General features: G+C 40.0%; 1 protein-coding gene across 2 annotated transcripts in view; it reads left to right on the forward strand.

The window, feature by feature from the left end:
- LOC126475046 (lateral signaling target protein 2 homolog) overlaps window positions 1-26,234 on the forward strand; it is a 319,569-nt gene that overhangs the window by 244,026 nt on the left and 49,309 nt on the right. For both annotated transcript variants that reach the window (XM_050102594.1, XM_050102593.1), the window contains exons 3-6: window positions 2,172-2,303; window positions 9,493-9,803; window positions 11,469-11,640; window positions 11,723-13,575. In XM_050102594.1, coding sequence (XP_049958551.1) covers window positions 2,172-2,303; window positions 9,493-9,803; window positions 11,469-11,640; window positions 11,723-13,575 — 2,468 coding nt within the window. The remainder of the gene's footprint in view (window positions 1-2,171; window positions 2,304-9,492; window positions 9,804-11,468; window positions 11,641-11,722; window positions 13,576-26,234) is intronic.

Genomic DNA, 26,234 nt, shown 5'->3' on the forward strand with positions numbered 1-26,234 from the left:
TTGTACCATGCTGACTATGTTTTGGCCACACTAGACATTCCCATGAGACCCTTCTACATCAAGAGGGCAAACCCCCACCCCCAATGCAGCTGTGGTATCATTTCATGATAGTTCATATTCTCTCATTATGTGTTCTGCTGGGTGACCTTAGACAAATGATCAACCTGTCTCGCTAATAAAGTCATAAGTTTCCTGAGAGTAAGTGGATTTTATAACAAAATATAATTGATCTCGACATTCAGTGTCAAGGAGTGGATGTGAGGGGAGTACCTCTCACTGTAGTGTGTGTCCTGAGTGCCTCCCCCCCTCCAAATATATATCTCTCTCTCTCTCTCTCTCTCTCTCTCTCTCTCTCTCTCTTTCTTTCTCATCTAATAAGCCCTCTAATCATACAGTATTCTTTTTTCCTCACCCCATTGTAAATGCGCCGATTATGAAATTTTGTGGTGAATCTCTCAGTGATCAGGTATAGTTTTAGCAGCTTGGGTCCCATCTCTCTTTTAACCATCTGACATAAGGTACTTTCTTGCAGATTTTTGACTGCAACAACCAAGTCACAGAGCCTGGAGTTGACAATTCTTCTTGTCTCATTTAACATAATTTTACTTGAGTTTTCCGTGCGTCAAGGGAATGGTAACTGAGATGTTTAGTCCCTTTAAACCCATAATGATATCGAAATGGTGATTATGATGTTGGGTCACTGTGGAACGATGACTGAAACACCCATAGCAATTCTGACAGCAACAGACATGCAGTTAGTAATACTCATGTATAATATGTCATTCATAGACAGTGCAACAAGCACAGTGTGAGGGGCTAAGACTTTTGTCTCCTGTAACATATGAATCATGAAAGGTATTTGTAATCTCTTTCCATGTAAATGGAAATTTTTGGAACTTTATTAATATTGAGATACAGCCCTTAAATTTGTTTTTTAAGTGGAACTGTTGTGTTTTTCGGTTTTTAATAGCTTATCTGTTTTAGAGTGATTCAGTTGGTGTAACTGTCTTGTAAGTATAACATGAAATTAGCATGTAAATTCATATTGATTGTGGGATTTTTTGAGCTGTTGCTGCAACCATCTGAATGGCAAACCAGAGGGAAGTTTATACCACTCTACTTGTAAAATAGTTGCTAAGGCAAGCAGTGCAAGATGTTTACAGCTAAGTTGATAGTATGGAGATCTGCTGGGCTGTGCTCTATTCAATTGATCACAACATCAGTACAAAAATCCAAGTATTAAATGTAATTTTACCCTGTAATTTCTTGTGAGATCTACAAAAGAGTTAAGACACTGACATTTTTCTTTTACAAGAATGCAATTCTGGCTCAAAAAATACCAGTATTCTATTTCTATTAAAGCCTGTGTCTCAGTAATGTATGAAGTAATCCATGAAGTTAGGTGAACATATTGGTCTTTATTTTATGAGTTCCCAGTCACTATTTCACAATGTGAAAAGAGATAAAAATGTCTTTAATAAAACAGGAATTATTTGAGCTAAATATAATTGTTTCATTCAATTCAGAACATTATTCAAAAGAAACAGCTTTTCAATTCCCTTTAATATTACCTGGTTTATTAGTTCCAATTTTTGGTTAAAGACCTTCAAACTAGGGCAGTTATGACATTTTGTGTCAGGGTTTGTTCTCCCTGCCCCCCATCCCTGTGGTCCCCCCCCCCCCCCCCCCTACCTACCACCTCTCCATACACTTGCATATGCGTGCACATGCACTGATTTCAACCATATAGAAATTATCAGTAACAACTAGCAACCTAAATGATAAATTTAGAAAGTTGCATGTGTATTTTCGAGTATCATGATGTTAAGACATACCGTAATTTATTTCTTAAGAGAAACTAAAGTATTGAACACTGTGTTGATGATATGTTGTCAGTGAATAAGTGTGCCTGCTATGTCAAGTAAATTCATGTGTAGTTGTTGGACATGATAACAAAATATTATTCATCACTTTCAGTATGATGCATGTAAACAAATAACTTGAGCTAAGATGTGATTGAGACCTGTTTTTGAAGTAGGATGTTAACTGTGAGCTTCACATAGTTTGAGATGTGTTGCTGAACTATTTAACACACAGTATACTTTTAACTAGTTCATATTTAATTAAGACATTTAAATTAAATATAATATATAGTATGGATATCTTTTTAGGTACTTACAATCTGCAACCGCATCATGGATGATGTAATTCCATGTGATCGAGCAAACAGAGATTTCCGTGTGAAGTTTCCAGATGATGTAATGCAAGAAAATCTCGCAGGACAGCTCTGGTTTGGAGCAGAGGTTAGCTATTGTTTAAATAATGGGAGTGGTATGACACACACTACACCTTTCTGCATTATTTTTTCTTGCCATCTGGTACAAAATATTTGTGATCCATTTACCGAACAGCGGAGGCGTTGAGTCGGAGGTATGCACAATGAAAAGACTGCTGTATGTTTAAGATGTCAGCGAAAAGGCCTTTTTCCGAAGTGAAAAACACACACACATTCACACAAGCCCAACTCTCGCCCACATAACCACTGTCTCTGTCCTCCATGGTGGCCATAGTGGCCAAAGGCGGTGTGTGTGAGTTGGCTTATGTGAATATGTTGGTTTTTTCTACTTCAGAAGGAGGTCTTTTGATCAGTAGCTTAATTGTATAGCAGCGTTGTTGTTGTGCCTGTCTGCGACTCAGTGTCTCCTCTATATGTGAGTAGCAGTCTACCCTTTTCCTAATATTGTTGTGATTCATTTACTGTTTTTATATTGTTCTTTAAATAGTTTGACAGTCATAAAATGCAGCAATGGATAACATTTGCCTTTGTTGTAATGTAGTTTTGTACAAATTTGTGTTTGCATGTTTGCATGTTTCAATCATGCAAAAGAACAAGCAGATTGTAGAAATGGGTTTAACACAATGCACCTCTTACAAGTTATGAACTAAAGTATACACTCCTGGAAATGGAAAAAAGAACACATTGACACCGGTGTGTCAGACCCACCATACTTGCTCCGGACACTGCGAGAGGGCTGTACAAGCAATGATCACACGCACGGCACAGTGGACACACCAGGAACCGCGGTGTTGGCCGTCGAATGGCGCTAGCTGCGCAGCATTTGTGCACCGCCGCCGTTAGTGTCAGCCAGTTTGCCGTGGCATACGGAGCTCCATCGCGCTCTTTAACACTGGTAGCATGCCACGACAGCGTGGATGTGAACCGTATGTGCAGTTGACGGACTTTGAGCGAGGGCGTATAGTGGGCATGCGGGAGGCCGGGTGGACGTACCGCCGAATTGCTCAACACGTGGGGCGTGAGGTCTCCACAGTACATCGACGTTGTCGCCAGTGGTCGGCGGAAGGTGCACGTGCCCGTCGACCTGGGACCGGACCGCAGCGACGCACGGATGCACGCCAAGACCGTAGGATCCTACGCAGTGCCGTAGGGGACCGCACCGCCACTTCCCAGCAAATTAGGGACACTGTTGCTCCTGGGGTATCGGCGAGGACCATTCGCAACTGTCTCCATGAAGCTGGGCTACGGTCCCGCACACCATTAGGCCGTCTTCCGCTCACGCCCCAACATCGTGCAGCCCGCCTCCAGTGGTGTCGCGACAGGCGTGAATGGAGGGACGAATGGAGACGTGTCGTCTTCAGCGATGAGAGTCGCTTCTGCCTTGGTGCCAATGATGGTCGTATGCGTGTTTGGCGCCGTGCAGATGAGTGCCACAATCAGGACTGCATACGACCGAGGCACACAGGGCCAACACCCGGCATCATGGTGTGGGGAGCGATCTCCTACACTGGCCGTACACCACTGGTGATCGTCGAGGGGACACTGAATAGTGCACGGTACATCCAAACCGTCATCGAACCCATCGTTCTACCATTCCTAGACCGGCAAGGGAACTTGCTGTTCCAACAGGACAATGCACGTCCGCATGTATCCCGTGCCACCCAACGTGCTCTAGAAGGTGTAAGTCAACTACCCAGATCTCCGGATCTGTCCCCCATTGAGCATGTTTGGGACTGGATGAAGCGTCGTCTCATGCGGTCTGCACGTCCAGCACGAACGCTGGTCCAACTGAGGCGCCAGGTGGAAATGGCATGGCAAGCCGTTCCACAGGACTACATCCAGCATCTCTACAATCGTCTCCATGGGAGAATAGCAGCCTGCATTGCTGCGAAAGGTGAATATACACTGTACTAGTGCCGACATTGTGCATGCTCTGTTGCCTGTGTCTATGTGCCTGTGGTTCTGTCAGTGTGATCATGTGATGTATCTGACCCCAGGAATGTGTCAATAAAGTTTCCCCTTCCTGGGACAATGAATTCACGGTGTTCTTATTTCAATTTCCAGGAGTGTAGAAATGAAAAATTAGTGTAAATTGACACTTTGTGTGGAATTCATAGACTTTGAGAAAGCTCTCAACTTGATTTCAGTGGTATCATTACTGACAATCCCTGAAAAACAAGGCATTGTTTTGACATATATTAGTACCCTGAAGAATATGAGATCTGTTCAGAAAAATTCCAGAACATTTGTAATTTTGTGCCAATGGTGTGTTGGAGTGAACTGCAGTTAGCATCCCTGCACATGCTTGCATTGAATGTGTAACTGCTGAAAGTTTCATTGTTGTATGTCTGTTAGTTATTGTTCAGCACTACATTGAGTATAACATAGTGTCACAGAGTTTGCGATTTTAGAGATAGCAGAGTTATAGGAGCAATGCATCTGCATTAAATTTTGTGTGAAAGTCAAGAAAACCTTTACAGAGAAACACCAAATGAAGCAGGAAGCTTAGAGGGATGAGTGTCCTCAGTATTACGAGTAACTTCTGTCTGGCTGTTTTTAAACTGTGTGAATCAGAGATGACGCTTGTTCAGGATGCCCTTCGACATCTACCGATGATAGTGATGACAAGAACGTCAACGAAATTGTGTGCGCCAATTGAAGACTGACTATCTGAGAGTTTGCACAAGAATGTAACATTTCAGTTGGATCATGTCATGAAATCCTGACACAGCATCTTGAAATGAATTGTGTTGCCACCAGATTCATTCCATGGTCCGTGAGTCAAGAACAGAAAAATCTTCACCTCACAATCTGCAAAGAGTGCAAATGAGAATAACATGTTCCTTAAGAGAATCATTACTAGTGATGAGATATTGTTCTAAAGTTACGATGGTGAGACCAAGGTTCAATCTTCACAATGGGTCGGGAAGAGTTATAGAGGCCAAAAAAAGCTCGTCAGGTCAGGTCAAATGTCAAAGCCATGCTGATAGTTTGACTTCGAAGGATTACTTCATGATGAATTCATGCCACAGGGATCAACAGTTAATTAGTTGGGACTATTGGGATGCCTGGAAGAAAATGTGAGAAGGAAACGGCCTAAAATATGGTGAGGCAATTCACGGCTCTTGCATCACGATACCGCACCCACACGTCATCCCAGTTAGTGCATGACAATTGCATGAAAAACGAAATCACTGTGCTTCCTCATCCTCCATACTCTGCAGACCTGGCCCCTGCAGACATTCTTTTATTTCCAAAGTTGAAAGCCCCACTGAAAGGACAAAAAGTTGCAGTGATAGACGAGATAAAAGAAAATTCACAACTGGCTCTTCACACGATTCAGCAAGGGGCATACCAAGACTGCTTCTGGAAGTGGAAACAGCGTTAGGAGCATTGTATCAATTGTGGAGGAGAGTATTTCAAAGGAGACAATGCACAATAAGTGAAAGGTAAGCGTAGAAAAATTTTATGGACAAAGCTCCGCAATATTTTGAACAGACCTTGTGTAAACCTCAGTGCTACAGCTTCTAATAGAATTCATCACGACAATGGGGACTTAGTAAGAGGAGATGTGTAAATATATTTTATATTCCCAACAGCTCTAGATCTGTAAACTGAGGAAATGAAGAATGAATGTGTTAGTAGGACATGTTTTAATCTCCCTATGAATGTAGGAATTTTTGTATTTTGGAGAATTACAGACAATGACTAGGTGGACACCAAAAGAATAAAGCTAAGTAACCTGATGTACCTTTGGTGAATTTAAATTGATGAAAAAGCCAAGCTTCTGAGGTGTTTGAAAAGGAACGGTGGCAGTGAGTGTGTCTTCCCATTTTCAAACTGAAGATAGCCCAGTGAAATGCTTGTGGAGAAATGTATGTTGGCTATTACTGGAATATATAGAAAGAAAAATGTCTATTTAAGGAGATAAACAATGTAGGAGAAGATAGATTGCTACTTACCATAAAGATAACACGCTAAGTTGCAGACAGGCAGAATTAAAAGAGAGCCACACATAAGCTTTCAGACACAGCCTTTGTTGGAAAAAGAGAAATGCACACCATTCATTCACACAAGCAAGCACATCTCTTGCAAACATGATCTCCTACTCTAGCAGCTTGGGCCAGGATGCCCGAGCATAAGCCCAAGCCTGAGCTGGCGGTCATGTGTTTATGAGGTGTGCTTACTTGTGAGAGTGAATAGTGTGTGTGTCTCTTTTCTCGATGAACGCTGGGGCAAATAGCTTACGTGTAAGTGTTGTTTAATATTGCCTGTCTGCAACTTGGTGTGTTATTTTTGTGATAAGTAGCAGTATATCTCTTCCTACAGTGTTTGTATTTCTACTTGGAGTTTGTATTGTTTTATTTAAGGAGTTAGGCATTTTGACTGTTGCTTCACAATATGTGTATTCCTTCATAAAGTTAGTTAGAAAGAATCCACTACAATTCAGAAGGAATAGTGAAGCAAATAATTGCAACACCAGAAGAAAAAAAAAAGATGTAAAAAGAATCTCTCATTTTTCTTGTAAGTGGCCAGCATGTAGCCGCATTTACATATGGATGTGTAATATGAATGTGAAATGACTTACTTGACATCGTTAAGAGTAATCGTACCAATGAGTCATGGTACATCAAGCAAACTAACAAATGGATCAGGAAACAAACTAGAATGTGAGACATACTTATGGCTGTAATAAAAACGAAATGGCTGTGGGTAGTGTGTGAAGCCATTTGAATGGATCATAGGTGAGTGAAAGAGATAAGAAAAGACCAAGATGATGGTGTAACAGAAGAGAAAATTGGCAGAAGTAGCGTCGACGTGTAGCACTGAAAATCATCGAAAATTTTAAAGGCAGCAGTTGATGTTGAATGGCTAGTTGTGATAGTGAAGACACATCAGATCAAGAGAAGTGTTGTTTGACATTGTAATGAGTTACTTTGGATGTAATCAAAGCAAATTTTTCTATGGCTAACGTTCTGCAGGTTTTTGCTTAAACGTTAATTACACAGTTTGGCTTCAAATCTCTCGCCCACCGTTACTTCTAACAAGTGAGAGATACAACTAACAGTCAATAGGAAATTTGTGTTTGGAAAATAACTCTCTATGGAAGCACTTCAGATTACAATGAACAGATTGATGCCTACATATGTACTTTCTTAAATTGTAGTAGTTAATCCAAACCAGCCACCTGTTCAAGTTCCATTTAAGGGAAGTGCCGCAGGTACACATTGTATGAATCACGAAGATGAATTATGGGTGTTCGTGAGTGTGCGTATGTGGATAAAATGTAATTCACTTGTTTGTGCAAAGAGACAGCTCAAAGTATACATAGAAAAAATGCAAGAAAAAGAAAGTCAGTTTCCTGAGTTGGTATCTATATGTGGCATCTGTCTGTGTTCTTATAATTAATCACCCTTTTTGCTGTAAGAAATGTCAAGAGTTGCATGAATTATTGGTTATTGATAAAGAGTGGTGGTGTTCAACTGATTTTGTGTTTTCATACTCCATATCAAGGTCAGACAAACATTATCACTACAAATAACATGTAGGAAAATAATTTGCCTTCATGTGACGCACATACCTCATCTTTGAAGGTATATAGAGAGACAACCAAAATCTTTCAGTGAATCATTTGACAACCATGATGAAACTGTGCTAACCTCAGTTCATGGGTCTCTCCATATTTACCTGTTGGCAACATTGCGAATGACCTATGTAGGAAAGACTGCACTCTCTTGCAGCAGATAGACTACTACCTGCCGCAGTGTGAGCATCGGAGTCTGTGTACAGTTGTCGGACATGTTATGTGAATTAACTAGTGGGGCAACAGTGATATATGTGATAGTAGTTACTTACCTTGTTGTTCTACAGACTAATAAAGGGACTTATTTTTCAGTGAGGTGTAACATTTTTAAGTACCTACAAACCAAATTACTGCCAGAAGTGATTTATTTTAATAGTCATAATGTTGACACTATGTGTTACAGTCTTTCATGTAGTTTGAAACATTTCATTCTAATGAGGTCTTAGCCACGACTAACTCGTATCTAATACCCATCTTCTAGTGTTCCTAAAAGTCCACTTCCTGTATTACAGGCACTGCCTGTCTGTGTGGCTCTTCCAGCAATGTGTCTAAAAGCATGGTATTGCTCACTGACAAAGATGAGAAATGCCGCCTTTGATGTCCTCGCAGTTTGGAAGCACTTGTATATGTGAAATGTGCCCTCTGAAGAATTTCTCAGAAATATAGATAGTACTCAAAAAAATTGGCTGCTGTGGCATACCAACCAAATAGCAATAGTAAATTAAATCTCTCTGTTTCATTACAGAACATGGTATTGTGTGTATAATTGTAGTGAACAGTATTGTGCACTAGAGCACACTCACCAACACCGTGGCAGTACCTTGGTGCCAGCTTCCGATTAGCGTTACTTCATCCTGCCTCAAACACTTCTGAACTTCTTAGGTCAGAATTTCATGTACTGTGTGCACTTGGCTCTAGGTAATCACCTGGCAAAACTAAAGTTCCTTATTGCCTAGTTCTTCATGATATATATACCCCCCCCCCAAAATTCATATTTATGGGTTATGTTACCACTTTTCCAACTTCCTAATTTACTTCCTATCTTCATTTATAGTATATTATGTTGTACCTGTCTTTTTGTTCCTTCACTCCAGTATCGTTTTCTTCTTTCCTTATGTATCAGCTTTGTCTCATCTGCACTTCTTTTCCAAGTGTCTGCATCTTTTACACTTAAAAGTGAGTACTACTTTCTCTGTCATTTCAGATTTTTAATGTTTAAGTATCTTGTGTATTATTGTTTTTGTAGGTTCTCTTGACCTGTTGTGTTTTCTTTGGCTTCCAGACAAAGGAACTTTAATATACAGGTGTTATAAAGTGCCATTACCTTCATCCCTCTCCTGATATTCTGCCCAATGATATGCTCCTAAAATCCAAAAGTTAATAAGTCTTCTAACTTTTGTATGTCTCTGTCCTTGTGCTGCTGACTGGTAAGTGAATGTTTTCTCTCTTATTCATTTCTGATTATTTGTAAGTTATTTAGATATTTTATTTGCTGAAGAAGTGTTGATTTTCACAAAGATTTGTGGCAGGCTTGAGTTGTAATGTAATAATTGTAATTTTTATTCCAATAAATACATTTTTAATGAAAATTGGTTTGTTGTCTTGTTTACAGTGTCTTGCTGCTGGTTCTAGTATTATGAATCGGGAGAGTGAAAGTGCAGCTATGAGACCACTTGCTAAGGCACTAACGAAGGCCTTAGAAAATGTAAGGAATCTTCTGCGTGAACAGTGCTTGCGTGGAGGAACGAGTGGAAGTGGTGGTGAGGCCTTTGGGGAGAGACTTCAAGAGGCTCTCAAGATATTTGACAGGCTGTTTGCCGAGTTTGAGTTGTGCTATGTGAGTGCTCTGGTTCCTGTCAAGACCCCACGTGAATATGAGCTGCAGCAGCTTGTTGTTGTACTCTTCTCCGAGACACTGCAACGGTAGTGAATAGTTGTTCATTTAATTTGGTTTTCAAATTGTCACTTGTTATACTACCTCTTTGTTTGGGGGTAGGGAAAGGTGATTCTTTTCCTCAATATTTTCATCGAGGATAGCTTGTAGTACACATTGTCTTCTGTCTTGTTGAGCTGTACATCTCCATGTAAATAAACTGTTTAGATTTTTATGTAACTCACACACTGATTTCTTAACTCGACAAAAAGCGAGTTGCTGTGACTGCTTTATGGACTATCACAAACACATTGTGTATATTCATACAGTGACAGTAAGACAATGCTGTATAAGTTGTACATTTTTCCAGTAATGCACTTTGTCCTAATGGCTTACAGTTTTTCTTTGTGAACTGTAATCACTTCTGTTACCTACAACTGCATTTTTCAGTGGTGTTGATTTGATTGCATTTCTTTAAATACATCATCTGACAAAAAAAGTTAAGCATGTAAAGGAGAGGAAGAAGTCAAACTAACTTCTTGAGTTGAGAGGCTATGTGATTATATTTCAGATGAACAATGAAACTGCAATACAATCATGTTAGTGGGTTGTTGCACAACATTAGGCCTGGATTTTGTTGGAAAGGGTGTCACGCAGATGTTGTGTCGTCACCTAAGTGATTTGGCCCACAGCTATTGTAACTGTCTCTCAGATTATTTCATGATGCACGTATATGTGAATGGCTGTTTTTCTGTTGAAAGATGGTACCAGGATGCTGTATGATGAGATTTAAGACATGAGAATGCAGGATTACATCACATACCTCTTTATCACCAGAGTTCCCTGTCCCTCTCAAACATTGTCAGTGTGTGTACTCTCCTCCTGGTGCTACCGTTCTCAAGACAGTGGTGTTTTGAGGTAGTATGAAACAGGTTTATAACTGAAACTGCTGTGAACCCACTCATCAGCAATCAGTGTTCCCTGGTGTCACTCCAAATGCAGACTTCTGTGCTATGGAGTTATGAGCTTCTTATGCAAGTTTGGTAATTTAGTAGTCCACTTTCTTCCTGTCTCTGGTCAGTGGGGTGGGCCATCGTGGGGTGTTTGAGTTCCCGTAACTGGTACTCCGATTGCAGGTGTGCTGATGTGAAGGGGGTACAATATGCGTGGCACACAGTATGGTTGACCACAACTTTGATGGCACGTGTGATTTACCTCAGGTTCCCATTCACTGTCATAAGGCTGCTATCAGATATGTATACCCTAGATCACTGGATACTGCACAATTTGACCACCCAGCCAAGGTGGTCCCACATTGATCCCTTTTCAAATACACTCAAAAGCTAGAAACATTTCCTCACATGACATGTGGCATTCTCTGTTGTCCTCCACACTGTTAACTAACCACATGACTCACTACTCACTGATTATTTATTTAGTCAGACCTCAGGAGGGAATAACGCTAATGCTTTCTGGTGATCACCCTAACTGTTGTGCCTGTATTGGACCACTTTTTCTAAGTGCTTCACTATTTTTGTCAGACATGTTATTGAGGAATACACAAAGAAATGAAATGTGACTATTGTTTATATTCTATACTTGACTTCGCATTATTGTAACAACTGTTCTTAGGAGTGCTCTAGTTAGTATTAAACAAGATCTAGAAATGGATTTTGCATGTACAGTGAACTAAAAAGGCAAACATCATGTTCCAGGGCCCTAAACATGAAACTTTTAACTCAGGAAATGGTGGATGACTATGACCCAGCACTCATGTTTACAATTCCGAGGCTAGCAATTGTTAGTGGTCTTCTTATTTTCCCTGATGGTCCTCTCTGCTTGGATAAAACACCAGCAGATATGTCTGAAATGTTCAGACCATTTAGAGTAAGTATATACTTACTTCTTAGATTATTATTTTTAAATAATTACAGCTGTGTGCTTTATTTTTTGTTTTGTATTTTTCTAGACCTTGCTCTACAAGATAAGAGAACTGCTATGGACACTTAACAAAAAGGAACTCTACACTTTGGAGAAGTTGCTCTGCTCTGCTGAAGAGCCCAGTGATTTCTGTACTGCAAATGGTGGTCAGAGCCTGGAGTCCCAGATTACACCAGAAGAATTAGAATCAAACAATCTTTCTGATCTTCCTGCAAAATACCCAACAGTTCCTGATCTAGATGACTTTGTTAAGCGTTTTTATATTGATTATCCTAGTTGCAAACAGTTTGTATCAGATTTCTACAGTTCTACAGCATCTGGACTAAATGAAAGGCTGGCAGCATCTGAAAATTGTGTTGTCGGTAACTGGGAAAACCAAGATGAAAGTGAAGATGACACTGAATGGGTTACCGAATCCTCAGAGGGAGAAACAGTAGTGACTGAAGTATGTTATGGTGAAAATGGTGCCGTAACTCAGGGTGAAACCAGCGGAAGGATGTCTGCCAGCATTGCAAATATGGCAGAGCATCTAAATTCAGTGTCAGATTCTTCCAGACAACCCAAAAAACATTTCCAACCAGTGAATGGTGCTCCTTCGGATGAGTCTGACGCATCCACTGTTTGTGGGGCATTAGAACAATTGACAGTTGTCAGTACACTTCCGTTTCCCTCTTCAACTCTTATAGCATCAGACTTTACGGTTCAAGATGATGACAACTTAATATTTCATTCGAGGCACCGTTCAGCGGAAACTGAGGAAAGTATTAAGAATACTGCCAAACATCTTGGACACATCAGTGCTTGTGCCAGTACTGCTGAAGGAAGAGTTGGGCTCTCAAATAGTACTTCAGATAGACACAGGTGGGCACTGCAAAGAACTGGTTCTATGGATGATCACCAGGGATCTTCTGCGAGTGGTTCTCAGGAGGTCCTCTCACCAGCTAGTGTGACAGTGAGCAGAATACATGGTGAAGAAGAAGCAAGCACACAGTCACCAATAGACTCAGGAGTTGGTACAGTAGTAAGCTGCAGTGATACAGGAAGTCTTTCTGACAGGTCTCCAGACACTCCTGCAGCAGCAGAGCAGAGGGTCCAGCCTGAGCAAGAGAGCAGTGAACAGCAGCAGTGGCATTTGGAAACCATCCCGTGTACGTGTACCCTTAGTTCCCGGACAGTTTTGCATTCCCCACAGGGTGTGACACCAAGTGCAATTGACACAAATGTTGACTCTGTAGTTAATATTAAGGATGCAGGTGAGCTGAGAATAAAAATTTTGAATATTCCTGCTAATGAGCATAAAATAAATAATGTGACAGAAAGTGATATTTTAAATAATCTGGATTACCAGAGTACTGTGCGTGCAGCAACTACTTGTTTATCACCTTCCTATAACTATGTTGATAATGTTCCTAATGCTCATGCCACAAGTGAACATTTATCAGAGAGCAGCACTTTTCATAGACATGATAGGTGTGTTTTGAGAACTGTAAGTGATTTGCAAGGTGCTAGTGCATCAACAGAAGATCTTTCTAGAAATGAAGACCAGGATGGAAGGGAAAAGTGGGTCGGTGTAGCTACAGGAGACGGTCAGTGTTCCCTTTGTAGTGGAAATGAAGTTCGTATTCAAAATCAGACAAGGGTTCTCTTACTCAGCTCAGAATTGGACTATGCAGGAAATTGGGATTATCTCAGGAGGCAAAATTCCTCTGAGGTTGCTAGTTCTTCTGGATTAAAGCCAGAGGCCTCATCTGTGCCTGAGCGGAAAAAAGCGACTGGAACACGATGGAGAGGGAAAAGGAGAGGATTGTCTCCTGGAAGTCAACGAGTTGGAAAGAAGGAGATGTCTACACCTCCGAAGGCTGTTCCAATACAGGCATCAAGGTAAACAGCCAGTAAAAATGCATCTTTAAAATCACACACACTCACTCACTCACTCACTCACTCACTCACTCATGCGCACACACACACACACACACACACACACACACACACACACACACACACACACACACACACACACACACGGAGGGAGAGAGAGAGAGAGAGAGAATGTGTTGAAAAAAATTCAATTGAATCTTCATTAGAGTGATAAACAAGGATATTGTTACTTGAGATTCCTCACCTCTACTCTCATTAAGTACAGCTGTCATAAATCTGGAGGTTGCTTTGAACACCAGTGTTCGCTAGGCGTGGTCCTATTGGAGGTGGTACGCCCATGCCTTCCTCTGAACTTTGAACTTATTCAGTTACAGTTATAGGGAGAGGTCTGAAGTTACTTCCGAACCATAGTGTGGCTCAACATTTTTCACTTCAACAAAATTGCCAGATGTGAAAGAAGCGATAAGTTAAAGATGAAATTCTTAGGATTGGCTGGGAATCAAGTCTGTGAACTTTGGATCTATAGCCCGGAAACTTACCAGTGAGCCATTGAAACACAACTATCCTCATTACTTTTGCATTTTTTTAAAAACTCATATGTTCATCAGTCCTACTCTTGTGTTTCCGTATGGGTAGCTGTCTTGAATAGCATCAACTATGTAATTAAAGGTTCTGTGTTAAATATCAAAGTTAATTGTATGGCGTATGACCTGAAATGGGGAAAATTAGAAGTTTGGTTTGCTAGAAATATTCAGTTCCATTTTAATTTAGAGAGTACTGTTGAAAGTAGACTAAAATATAGCATTTTTTCCTCCTCTTTGTCCTTCCTTCTCCTCAGCCACCCCAGCTATTACATTCCACATATACATCCACATACAGACTTCTTAAACTTCTGTCAAGAGTATAACACAGGGTACATCCCTTTCCATTCATTGTTCAGTGGGGGAAGAATCTTTACTATGCCTAAGCAAGTGATATGTAGGGAACTGTAGTATACACCTGGCTTCTTCACATAATACTGGCTCTTATAATTTTATATGTGGTGATAGTTGGCGATTTCCTTCTAGTGTCTGGCAGTACAGCTTTTTCAGTTTTTATGTGATGCTTTCCAATGAGTTGGAGAAACATTGGACCATTCATGTTGTCCTTCATTGTCACTTTCGGTCACCCCTGTTAGTTCTGTTTGGCATGGGTCCCACACACTTGAACAATATTTTAAAATGGGTCACAGAAATGCATTATAAGTAATCTCCTTTATATATTGGGTGCATTTTTCAACTACTAAGGAACTAAATTCTGCCAACTGCTTCCAATACAATTAGACTTATGTAATAATTTAATTTTATAGCCCAAGAACTGTTACATTCAGTTATTTGTAGTAATAGTGGTGGTGGTTGTGGTTGTTGTTGTTGTCGTTGGGTTGTTGTTGTCATTGTTGTTTTATTCATCTTTAGACCAGTTTTACAAGGATATTGAATTTATCATGACATTTTAGCAAAAAATATTACATACATATAAGCATTTGCATATTTAGAGGTTTGTTTTGAAAATGATGGAAATGTCATGGTTTAACAGAGTCCAATTGTGGCTCACTGATATTGTAGTCATAAGATATTACATTCTGCAGTTTCGGTAGTGCACAATTATCAATTTCTAGCTCCCAGTCTTTGCACCACTTTGAAATGTTATTTAAGATCTGACTGGCTATTTGTGCAGATTTTTTCAGGTAGGTATTCATTATGGGTAACTGTATCATCCACTAAAATTCTGAGGTTGTTAATAACACTGTCTTATAGGAGATTAGTATGCAACAGATAGGGTCCCATCACATTTCCATAGAGCATGTTACTTACACATTTGTCAATGACCATCCATCTAAAATAATGTGCACATTGCCCCTACCAAGAAATATTCATTCAAGAGCAAAATATGTTTGCTACCGCATATGATCCTACTTCATATAAAAATTAATACAGTCATAGAGGATGAAAGACTTAAATCCCATACCCATGCGAACTTCCATTGAGAAAGTTGAGTATGTTGAGAGAACTGCCAATTCCTTTGTCCATTTAATGCAGACTGAGGGGAATGAAATTTGACAAATTTACTAGTTATTGTGGACACAATAATCTTGCACTTTCCCCACACCATTCAGAATTTGTTGAGAGTGCATTTCTCAAAGTCTAAAAGTTTAATCAGACACTCTGACTTTGGGATCAAGAAAAAAGGAAAAAGTCACAGTGTCACTAAACATTCATTAAAAGTTAAATTATATTTCAGATAGGAATATGATTTAGAAAACTGCCTTCCAATTGCTAAAGTCTCTGGGAATGACAAATGTCATGGCTTGCACACAGTTTCAACATGTAATACTGTTGGTGGTGGTGGTGGTGGTGGTGAAGGCTTTGCCATAATTTTAAAGAATTTCAACAGAATATTGGATTTTATGAGAACAGCTTTTGTTACAAAGGTGATCGGATAGCTGTAAGGAAACCTTATACATTATGGGAATGGATGAGTAATTGGAAAATAAAAAAAGATTACAGACCTGTTGAACCATGCCCTCATCAAGGAACAAAGTGAATTGTACTCTGCACGGTTTTTCTGTATTTAGCTTCATTCTAAACACTGTCTCTGTTTTTACTTTTGGTGGCTTATACAATTTCTTCAGCATTCAAGAGTAGTAAGTGATGGTAGTGTTCGTACCTTCTGTCAATAAAAATGTGATATGTGCTGTTAGACCGTACCAGATAAACACAAAACATGATACTTTTTTCTTCAGGTGCCATTAGTCACTATGCTTCAGCTGACATTTACAGCCTGGAACCGCGCGATCGCTACGGTCGCAGGTTTGAATCCTGTCTCGGGCATGGATGTGTGTGATGATGTCCCTAGGTTAGTTAGGTTTAAGTAGTTCTAAGTTTTAGGGGACTGATGACCTTAGAAGTTAAGTCCCATAGTGCTCAGAGCCATTTGAACCATTTGACATTTACATGATTTTGATGTCGGCCTTAGTTTCTAATGAGTCTAGTCAGATAGGAAGAAAGTTGCTGCAGCTCTCCCAGTACAAGGCTAATGAGGCCCAGGAACATTTGAGTAAGATCTGGTATTGAAAAGTCAGGAAAGTGAGAAGTGTTTTTAGTTTTCTGATTGTGTGAATAATGTATTTAGTTTTATTATAGGGACTTTGGATTTTAGTATTTTTTTTAAAAAGTTTGGTTTGTTTGTTATGTATGTCATTCGTACACTAGAACTGCATGTCCTCAGGAAACATAATGGCTGTAGTTTCCTCTTGCTTTCAGCCATTCACAGTACCAACACAGGAGGTCACGTTGGGTGATTTTACAAGACCAGATCAGTAAATCATCCACACTGTTGCCCTGCAACTACTGAAAAGTCTGCTGCCCCTCTTCAGCAACCAAAAGTTTGTCTGGCTTCTCAACAGATAGCTCTCTATTGTGGTTGCACCCAAGGTACAGCTATCTATATCACTGAGGCACGCAGCCACCTCACCAGTGGCAAGGTCCGTGGTCTGTGGTCACAACTTGACTAAAAGAAGGGATCAGTTGCTAGGACACATTCTGAGACATCAAGGAGTTGTCAGTTTAGTAATTGAGGGAAGTATGTGGGGGAGAAAAATTGTAGAGGGAGACCATGAGATGAATACAGCAAGCAGGTTCGTAAGGCTGTAGGTTGCAGTAGTTATTGGAGATTGAGACACTTGAATATGATAGAGTAGCATGGTGAGCTGAATCAAAACAGTCTTCAGTCTGAAGAGAACAACACGACATATGTATTGATGTGGACATATGTGAAGTGATGGCAAACTGTTCAGTTAGTCGCAAATCATTATACTTATTTCTAAATAGTTCAGCTGTAAAATTGGCTTTCAGTTACAGATATGGGGAAGATTTCTTTACATATAGTCATTACAGTAGCATAAAAATGTTGTGAATGTGTGTCTCATGTTGTGTGTAATAACAAGTTTAGGGTGACTGAGAGACCTTCCCCATTCAGAATCTTTGACTATAGTTCCTGAGTAGTGGGTAGTATATGCAGGGATATTCAGAGATATATATATTGTTATTGAACCTTGAAATCAAAATCTAAATAGGTGCCCACCTGCTTAAGTTTTTTGCTATTTTGGGATGGTATACCTAGCACAAGGCCAACCCATATACCCTCAGTGATGAAAAGTATCTGGACACCTGGCTGAAAGTGACTTAAAAGTTCATGGCACCCTCCATCAGTAAAGGTGGAATTCAGTATGGTGTTGGCCCACCATTAACCTTGATGACAGCTTCCACTCTCACAGGCATACGTTCAATCAGGTTCTGGAAGGTTTCTTGGGGAATGGCATCCCATTTTTCACGGAGTGCTGGACTGAGGAGAGGTATCAATGTTGGTCGATAAGGCCAGGCACGCAATCGGCATTCCAAAACATCCCAAAGGTGTTCTGTAGGATTCAGGTCAGGACTGTGTGCAGGCCAGTCCATTACAGGGATGTTATTGTCATGTAACCACTCCACCACAGGCTGTGCATTATGAACAGGTGCTCGATCATGTTGAAAGATGCAATTGCCATCCCCTAATTGCTCTTCAACAGTTGGAAGCAAGAAGGTACTTAAAACATCAATGTAAGCCTGTGCTGTGATAGTGCCACACAAAACAACAAGGGGTGCAGACCCCCACCTTGAAAAACACGACCACACCATACCACCACCACCTCCGAATTTTACTGTTGACACTACACGCTGGCAGATGACGTTCACCAGGCTTCGCCTTACCCACACCCTGCCACTGGATCGCCACATTGTGTACAGTGATTCGTCACTCCACACAACATTTTTCCACTGATCAATCGTCCAATGTTTATGCTCCTTACACCAAGCGAGGCGTCGTTTGGCATTTACCAGCACGATGTATGGCTTATGAGCAGCCGCTTGACCATGAAATCCAAGTTTTCTCACCTCCCGCCTAACTGTCATAGTTGAAGTGGATACACATTACAACCCTCTTCAACTGTCGGTGGTCTCTGTGAGTCAACAGACGAGGTCGGCCTGTATATTTTTGTGCTGTATGTGTCCTTTCATGTTTCCACTTCACTATCACATTGAAAACAGTACACCTAGGGATGTTTAGGAGTTTGGAAATCTCACATACAGATGTATGACAGAAGTGACATCCAATCGCCTGACCACGTTCAAAGTCTGTGGGTTCCACGGAGCGCCCTATTCTGCTCTCTCACGATGTCTAATGAGTACTTAGGTCGCTGATATGGAATTCCTGGCAGTAGGTGGCGGCACAATGCACCTAATATGAAAAATGTATGATGTTTTGGGTGGTGTCTGGATACTTTTGATCACATAGTGTACGTTTATTCATTACTTTGTTTATCTGTTGAGTGCATCATAAGAGTGCATTTAGACTAATGCAAGTTAACATATATATATCATATGAAGAGTGCACAAAAGTTTTAAGTGAATTTTTATTTGCATGTGGTTGACCTGTCACAAATCCTGAATCACCTCATTCCAAGCAGGCAGAAAAATTCGACATTTTTGTACTAGCTCAATGGTTGCTTTTATCTGCCACTGTTAACGGTCAGCAAACTCTGCTCCACGTGTGTTTTGAATTTTGCCTTTCTGTTCTTATTATAACCAAGTATTCCAATGAGAAACAAGGACTGTGTGGAGTATTATTGCACATTTCCTTGATTGTTCTTAGTTCCACAGACTACAAAGACAGACTGAAACAGGATAGATTTCGGTTGCTACCAAAATTGGAGAAGGAAGGGAAACGTAGGGTGCAGTAGAATAATGTTGAGAAACTTACAGATAAACTAGGCGAAAAACAGAACAGGGAAAGGAGAGTTCTGCTGCTAGGTTGCAGTAATGGGAGGGTTGTAGGTCAGCAGCTACAAGAAAAATTAGGTGCATAGTACTAGGTCACAAGTTTTGCGAAACCAAATGCTAGTCTGTCAGGTAATGTAAACATGTAGAAGGATTTCAATAAGGAGTATCAGATGTAGCTAGTTGGGGGAGCTGTAAACAACCTAGCTAAAAACAAAAAATACAATATTAGGGGTGACCTGGACAAAACAGCAGCAGCTACCAAGTAAACAAATGTTGGTTTTTGGAGTTTCTGCGGCACAATGAACATGCCTGGGTTAACTCTGCTATTAAGTGAGTAATCATAGAACTGAGAGGGCTGCTTCAGAAAGCTGCAAAATCTCAGTTGATGCTGTTCCATTAGTTACTGTAGGAAGATACGGATATATATCTTGCAGCCTACACCTGAATAAGAGGGCTAAGGACAAGTTAGAGGATCTATCAGCAGAAAACAGGAAAAGGACCACCAGTACATGAAGGCAAATCCTTGTGGTTAATGGGGTCAGGTGATATACATCAGCATTGGTCAAATTCAGACAGACAGCATGAAAGGAAATTGAATTGACAGACTATCAGTTCATCTTTTAATAATAGAGGGAAAAGTGAAACCGTCTTGCTTCATCAGAATATAAGGGTGGTGAAAAATAAAGTAAATGAGTTGTCAATTCGTTTGCAAAATCTTAGTAGTTGGAAAGAGTGATGATGTCATTTGTCTGTCTGAATACCATGAAACTACTGGGGTAGAAAATCTTATTGAAAGTGGTTATAAGTGAGGTGTGTCTTCATGCAGATCCAGTCTGGATAAAGGAGTTGTCACATTCCTAGGAAAGAGATGTTGTGGTCTTCAGACGAGAGACTGGTTGGATGCAAGTCTCCATGCTACTCTATCATTTGCAAGCTTCTTCATCTCCCAGTGCCTTTTGCAATCTACATCCTTCTGAATCTGTTTAGTGTATTCATCTCTTGGTCTCCCTATACGATTTTTACCCTCCACGCTGCCCTCCAATACTAAATTGGTAATCCCTTGATGCCTCAGAATATGCTCCACGCGGCCCTCCAATACTAAATTGGTGATCCCTTGATGCCTCAGAATATGCCCTACCAACCGATCGCTTCTTCTAGTCAAGTTGTGCCACAAATTTCTCTCCTCTCCAATTCTATTCAATACCTTCTCATTAGTTATGTGATATACCCATCTACTCTTCAGCATTCTTCTGTAACACCACATTTCGAAAGCTTCTATTCTCTTCTTGTCTAAACTATTTATCGTTCACATTTCACTTCCATACATGGCTTCATTCCTTACCATTGGCAGTCTACATTTTATATACTCCCTACTTCGACCATCATCAGTTATTTTGGTCCTCAAATAGCGATACTCATTTACTACTTGAAGTGTCTCATTTCCTAATCTAATTCCCGCAGCATCATCCGATTAAATTCGACTACATTCCATTAACCTTGTTTTGCTTTTGTTGATGTTCATCTTATATCCTCCTTTCAAGACACTGTCCATTCCGTTCAGCTGCTCTTCCAGGTCCTTTGCTGCCTCTGACAGAATTACAATGTCATCGGCAAACCTCACAGTTTTTATTTCTTCTCCATGGATTTTAATTCCTGCTCCGAATTTTTCTTTTGTTTCCTTTACTGCTTGCTCAATATTTTTGATTGAATAACATCGGGGAGAGGCTACAACCCTCACTCACTCCCTTCCCATCCACTGCTTCCCTTTCATGTCCCTCGAGTCTTATAACTGCCATCTGGTTTCTGTACAAATTGTAAATAGTCTTTCGCTCCTAGTATTTTACTCCTGCCACCTTCAGAATTTGAAAAAGAGTATTCCAGTCCACATTGTCAAAAGCTTTCTCTAAGTCTACAAATGCTAGAAACATAGGTTTGCCTTTCCTTAATCTATTTTCTAAGATAAGTCGTAAGGTCAGTATTGCCTCACGTGTTCCAACATTTCAACAGAATCCAAACTGATCTTCCCCGAGGTCGACTTTTACCAGTTTTTCCATTCACCTGTAAAGAATTTGTGTTAGTATTTTGCAGCCATGGCTTATTAAACTGATAGTTATGGAATTTTCATATCTGCCAACACCTGCTTTCTTTGGGATTGGAATTATTATATTCTTCGTGAAGTCTGAGGGTATTTTGCCTGCCTCATACATCTTGCTTTCTAGATGGTAGAGTTTTGTTAACACTTGGCTCTCCCAAGGCTGTCAGTAGTTCTAAAGGGATGTTGTCTACTCCCGGGGCATTGTTTTGACTTAGGTCTTTCAGTGCTCTGTCAAACTCTTCATGCAGTATCATATCTCCTATTTCATTGTCATCTACATTCTCTTCCATTTCTGTAATATTGTCCTCAAGAACATCGCCCTTGTATAGAACCTCTATATACTCCTTCCACCTTTCTGCTTTCCCTTCTTTGCTTAGAACTGGGTTTCCATCTGAGCTCTTGATATTCATACAAGTGGTTCTTTTTTCTCCAAAGATCTCTTTATTTTTCCTGTAGGCGGTATCTATCTTACCCCTAGTGATATATGCATCTACATCCTTGCATTTGTCCTCTAGCCATCCCTGCTTAGCCATTTTGTGCTTCCTGTTGATCTCATTTTTGAGACGTTTGTATTCCTTTTTGTGTGCTTCATTTACTGAATTTTTATAGTTTCTCCTTTCATCAATTAAATTCAGTATTTCCTCTGTTACCCAAGGATTTGTAATAGCCCTTATCTTTTTACCTACTTGATTGTCTACTGCCTTCACTGTTTCATCTCTCAAAGCTACCCATTCTTCTTCTTTTGTATTTCTTTGCCCTGTTCTTGTCAATCATCTCTAATGCTCTCCCTGAAACTCTTTAAAACCTGTGGTTCTTTCTGTTTATCCAGGTCCCATCTCCTTAAATTCCCACCTTTTCACAGTTTCTTCAATTTTAATCTACAGTTCATAACCAATAGATTGTGGTCAGACTCCACATCTGCCCCTGGAAATGTCTTACAATTTAAAACACGGTTCCTAAATTTCTGTCATACCATTATATAATCCATCTGACACCTTCCAGTGTCTCCAGGCCTGTTCCATGTATACAACCTTCTTTCATGATTCTTGAACCAAGTGTCTTAATAATTTCTTTTATTTCATCATACATTTCATCAATCTCTTCATCTGCGGAGCTAGTTGGCATATAAACTTGTACTACTGTGGGCTACTAATACTTGTTGGGCTTTGTGTCTTATCTTGGCTACAATAGTGCGTTCACTATGCTGTTCGTGGTAACTTACCTGTAGACCTACGTTTTATTCATTATTAAATCTACTCCTGCATTACCCATATTTGATCTTGTAATAACCCTGTATTCACCTGACCAGAAGTCTTGCTCCTCCTGCCATCGAACTTCACTAATTCTCACTATATCTAACATACCCTATCCATTTCCCTTTTTAAATTTGCAACCTACCCGCCTGATTAAGGGATCTGACATTCCACACTCCGATTTGTAGAACACCAGTTTTCTTTTTCCTGAGTAGTCCCTGACTGGAGATCAAAATGGGGGACTGTTTTACCTCCGGAATATTTTACCCAAGAGGACACCATCATCATTTAACCATACAGTAAAGCTGCATGCCCTCAGGAAAAATTACGGCTGTGGTTTTCCCTTGCTTTCAGCCATTCACAGTACCAGCACAGCAAGGCCATTTTGGTTAATGTTACAAGGCTAGATCAGTCAGTCATCCAGACTGTTGCCCCTGCAACCAATGAAAAGGCTGCTGCCCCTCTTCAGGAACCACATATTTGTCTGGGCGCTCAACAGATACCCCTCCGTTGTGGTTGCACCTACGGTCGGCTACCTGTATTGCTGAGGCACGTAAGTCTCCCCAACAAGGGCAAGGTCCATCGTTCATGGGGAGGATAAAGAACAAAATGCTTACACTTCCCAATAGGAATTCACAAGCATAAAGAACAATATGCTTATAAATTCCGGTTGGGAAGTGTAATGTTTGTAATTCTTGCAGTAAACTGATCTCCACTGGATAAGTGAAAATTTGATGATTTATTGTGCTGTCTGTCAGACAGAAGGAAGGGATTATTAATTTGTGGTTATTTTAATGTAAAATTCTGGAAGGAATCTAACGGCAAACATGATTTAGAAATTCTTTGAGCCATTTACGGTTTGGTATTAGTCTTAAATTTCGCTACCAGAGTTGCTCAAGATAGCAGTGCTGTTACAGATAATAAGTTAGATGCATGTGTATCCAATGGTAAACAGATTGTTAGATCATGATGGTAAGTCAGTCACTTTATATAACTTCGCTTCATGTACTGTATGGAAACAGGAAACAGTGAGACAAAACCACTGAAGATTTTAAGAAAAGCTTGAAACAAGTTGACTGAGATAAAGTTTACTGAGATGAAGTTTACAATGAACCTAATGCCAACCCTTAATTAAAGTATTTCTTAAGGACTTTGTATCCATTCTTGAAAGTATTTTTCCCAAAAAGATAATTAAATGTAATACTGGTAAGTCATTAAAGAAACTTTGGATCACTACTGGTATTAGTCTCTTTGAAATGAAGAAAGGATTTGTACAAAATAGACAAGCTAGTAATGACCCAGATATACTTTCTTATTATAAACAGTACTCCAACGTATGTAGAAAAGTTGTATAAAGATTCAGGGGTGTGCACATCTTGTCTGGAATTGACAGATGATATAATAAAACCAATATGGAATATTGTTAAAAGAGAGACTTGAAATGAAGCCATAGAAGATGAGATTATTTCCATTAAAGAGACTGGGAGCACTGTAAAAGAAAGTTCATGTGCAACAGCTATTTTTTATGATTGCTGATAGCTTTTAAAAATGGGCGAGAAAATTGGTGCAAATAATTCAGATGAGAAAACAAAACCGTACATTGAAAAAGAAATACAGATGACATTTAGTGAATTAAAATCTAAACTCACATCCTCATCTGAAATAAGACCGGGTCGGACATTTTCTCCGCTCAGGGACTGGGTGTTGTGTTGTCCTAATCATCATTATTTCATTCGCATCGATGCGCAAGTCGCCGAAGTGGTGTCAAATCGAAAGACTTGCACCACGCGGGCGGTCTACCCGACGGAGGCCCTTGTCACACGGCATTATTATAGGACTCTAAAAAGTAAGTCAGTATGGGGTGGATGATATCTCCAACAAGACACTAAAAAGTTGTGGCTGTGTAATACGTAACATTTGGAGTCAATTTCGTAATACGTCATCAACTGCTCGCTTGATGAAAGATCCATACCCAAAGATTGGAAAGTTGCACAGGTAACACCAATATTCAAGAAAGACGATGGGAGTAATTCCTAAATTACAGGCCCATATCGTTATCGTTTATATGCTGCAGGATTTTGGAACATACATTGTGTTGGAACATTGTGAATTATCTGGAAGACAACGGTGTTGACAAACATGGATTTAGAAAACATCATTTTTGCGAAACACAACTAGCTCTTTACTCACATGAAGTGTTGAGTGCTATTGGCAAGGTATTTCAAATTGATTTCATATTTTTAGATTCGCAGAAGGCTTTTGACACTGTAGTTCACAAGTGGCTTGTAACCAAATTACTTACTTACAGACTGTTGTCTCAGGTATGTGACTGAATTCAGAGAGGCAACAGATTGTAGTAATTGACAGAAAGTCATAAAGTAGAACGGAAGTGATTTCTGGCGTATGCGAAGGTAGTGTTACAGGCCCTCTGCTGTTCCTTATCTATGTAAGTGATAAAGAGACAATCTGAGCAGTCATCTTAGGTTGTTTGCAAATGATGCTGTTGTTTATTGTGTGGTAAAGTCATTAGAAGACCAAAACAAGTTGCAAAACGAATTAGAAAAGATATCTGTTTGGTGCAAAAATTGGCAATTGACCCTAAATAATGAAAAGGTATCCACATGAGTGTGAAAAGGAATCCATTAAACTCCAGTTATTTGATAAATCAATCAAATTTAAAGGCTGTAAATTCAATGAAAGACCTAGGAATTAACATTTACAAACAAATTGAATTGGGAAGAACACACAGAAAAAGTTGTTGGGAAGGCAAACCAAAGACTGCGATTTATTGGAGAACATGTAGAAGATGCAACAGGTCTACTAAAGAGACTGCCTGCATGATGCTTGTTCATCCTGTTTTGGGATATTGTCACCTAGTGAGGCATCCTTACCAGGTAGGGTCACTGGAGTACATCGAGAAGTAGGGGAGAGAGAGTCACAGACATGATACAAGATCTGGGGTGGACATCATTAAAACAAACGCATTTCTCTGGTGGGATCTTCTCACAAAATTTCAATCACCAAATTCTCCTCCAAAGGCAGAAATATTTTGTTGATGCCAACCTACATAGGGAGAAATGATCATAATAAAATAAGGGAAATCAGAGCTCGCTTGGAAAGGTACAGGTGTTGGTTTTTTCCGCACGGTGTTAATGTGGAATAATAGTTGACGAGCCCTGTGCTAGGCACTTAAATGTGATTGCAGTGTGTCCATGTAGGCATAGATGTAGATCATTAACTGCAGGTGTTTTCCCAGAGGGACAGTCCCTAGAGGGACTGAAATAGGCCATATTCGCTGTAAAAAGGATACTTCCACAGAGGTCAATAACTGCTGCCCAGCTTTTCTCCTTACATCATTTTCTAAAATTTTCAACTTAATGTAACAGGAATAATAATAAACAGGGTAGAAAATTGTAAGCTTTCAGGTGTGCATGTTGATGAAAACCTAAATTGGAGAAA

The sequence above is a fragment of the Schistocerca serialis genome, chromosome 4, assembly GCF_023864345.2.
Source record: "Schistocerca serialis cubense isolate TAMUIC-IGC-003099 chromosome 4, iqSchSeri2.2, whole genome shotgun sequence".
NCBI classification, from domain to species: domain Eukaryota; kingdom Metazoa; phylum Arthropoda; class Insecta; order Orthoptera; family Acrididae; genus Schistocerca; species Schistocerca serialis.